Source organism: Solanum stenotomum, unplaced genomic scaffold, assembly GCF_019186545.1.
Source record: "Solanum stenotomum isolate F172 unplaced genomic scaffold, ASM1918654v1 scaffold19630, whole genome shotgun sequence".
Taxonomy (NCBI): Eukaryota; Viridiplantae; Streptophyta; class Magnoliopsida; order Solanales; family Solanaceae; genus Solanum; species Solanum stenotomum.
The window spans coordinates 4,950-6,072 of record NW_026025641.1 but is presented as its reverse complement, the minus strand read 5'-3'; the positions used below and the strand labels follow the sequence as shown (position 1 = coordinate 6,072).

At 37.7% G+C, this 1,123-nt stretch overlaps 1 protein-coding gene across 1 annotated transcript; it reads left to right on the top strand.

Annotated features, from left to right (window-relative positions):
- Positions 1-443: 443 nt before the first annotated feature.
- Positions 444-920, top strand: LOC125850825 (NAD(P)H-quinone oxidoreductase subunit J, chloroplastic). The gene has a single exon (XM_049530658.1). It carries the CDS (start codon positions 444-446, stop codon positions 918-920), a length of 477 nt encoding a protein of 158 aa, XP_049386615.1.
- Positions 921-1,123: the final 203 nt, after the last annotated feature.

Sequence of the window (1,123 nt, the reverse complement as noted above, 5' to 3'; positions counted from 1 at the left end):
TGTTCAGTACCGATTCTTATAGTACTGTTCGGGGAGTCGATAAGCTAATTCCTGTAGATGTATATTTCCCAGGTTGTTCACCTAAACCGGAAGCGGTTATAGATGCTATAACAAAACTTCGTAAGAAAATATCTTGAGAACTCTATGAAGATCGAATTAGGTCTCAACGAGCAAATCAATGTTTTACTACCAATCACAAGTTTCATGTTCGATGCAATATTCATACGGGAAATTATGATCAAAGAGTTCTTTATCAACCACCATCTACTTCAGAGATCCCTACGGAAATCTTTTTCAAATACAAAAATTCAGTATCTTCCGCCGAATTAGTGAATTAAACAGGATTCCTTTGTCCAGAATAAGAAGTTGTGGGTCAATTTTCATAAATTTCATCGTAAATGTGAAATACTTATACAAATAAAAATGCGGGAGAGATAAAAAAGATGCAGGGTCGTTTGTCTGCTTGGCTAGTCAAGCATGGGCTAATTCATATATCTTTGGGCTTTGATTACCAAGGAATAGAGACTTTACAAATAAAGCCCGAGGATTGGCATTCCATTGCTGTCATTTTTTATGTATATGGGTACAACTATCTACGCTCTCAATGTGCCTATGATGTAGCGCCTGGCAGGCTGTTAGCTAGTGTGTATCATCTTACGAGAATAGAGGATGATGTGGATCAACCAGAAGAGCTATGCATAAAAGTATTTGCCTCCAGGAGGAATCCTAGAATTTCGTTTGTTTTCTGGGTTTGGAAAAGCGTGGATTTTCAAGAACGAGAATCATATGATATGTTGGGAATCTCTTACGATAATCATCCACGCTTGAAACGTATCTTAATGCCTGAAAGTTGGATAGGATGGCCCTTACGTAAGGATTATATTGCCCCCAATTTTTATGAAACACAAGATGCTTATTGAATGATAAGAAAGCTATTTCCACTTAGACAATTTCAGATATTCAAGGATTGCACGTTTTGTTATAGATTAAGCCTAACAACAAAAGACAATTAGGGATTAATTGGAATTCTCACATTTATTTGGAAGATACTTCTTTCGGATGGGTCACATGTCACGACCCGAGAGCACCCCCAAGTCGTAACATGCGTATTCGACCTCTCAGT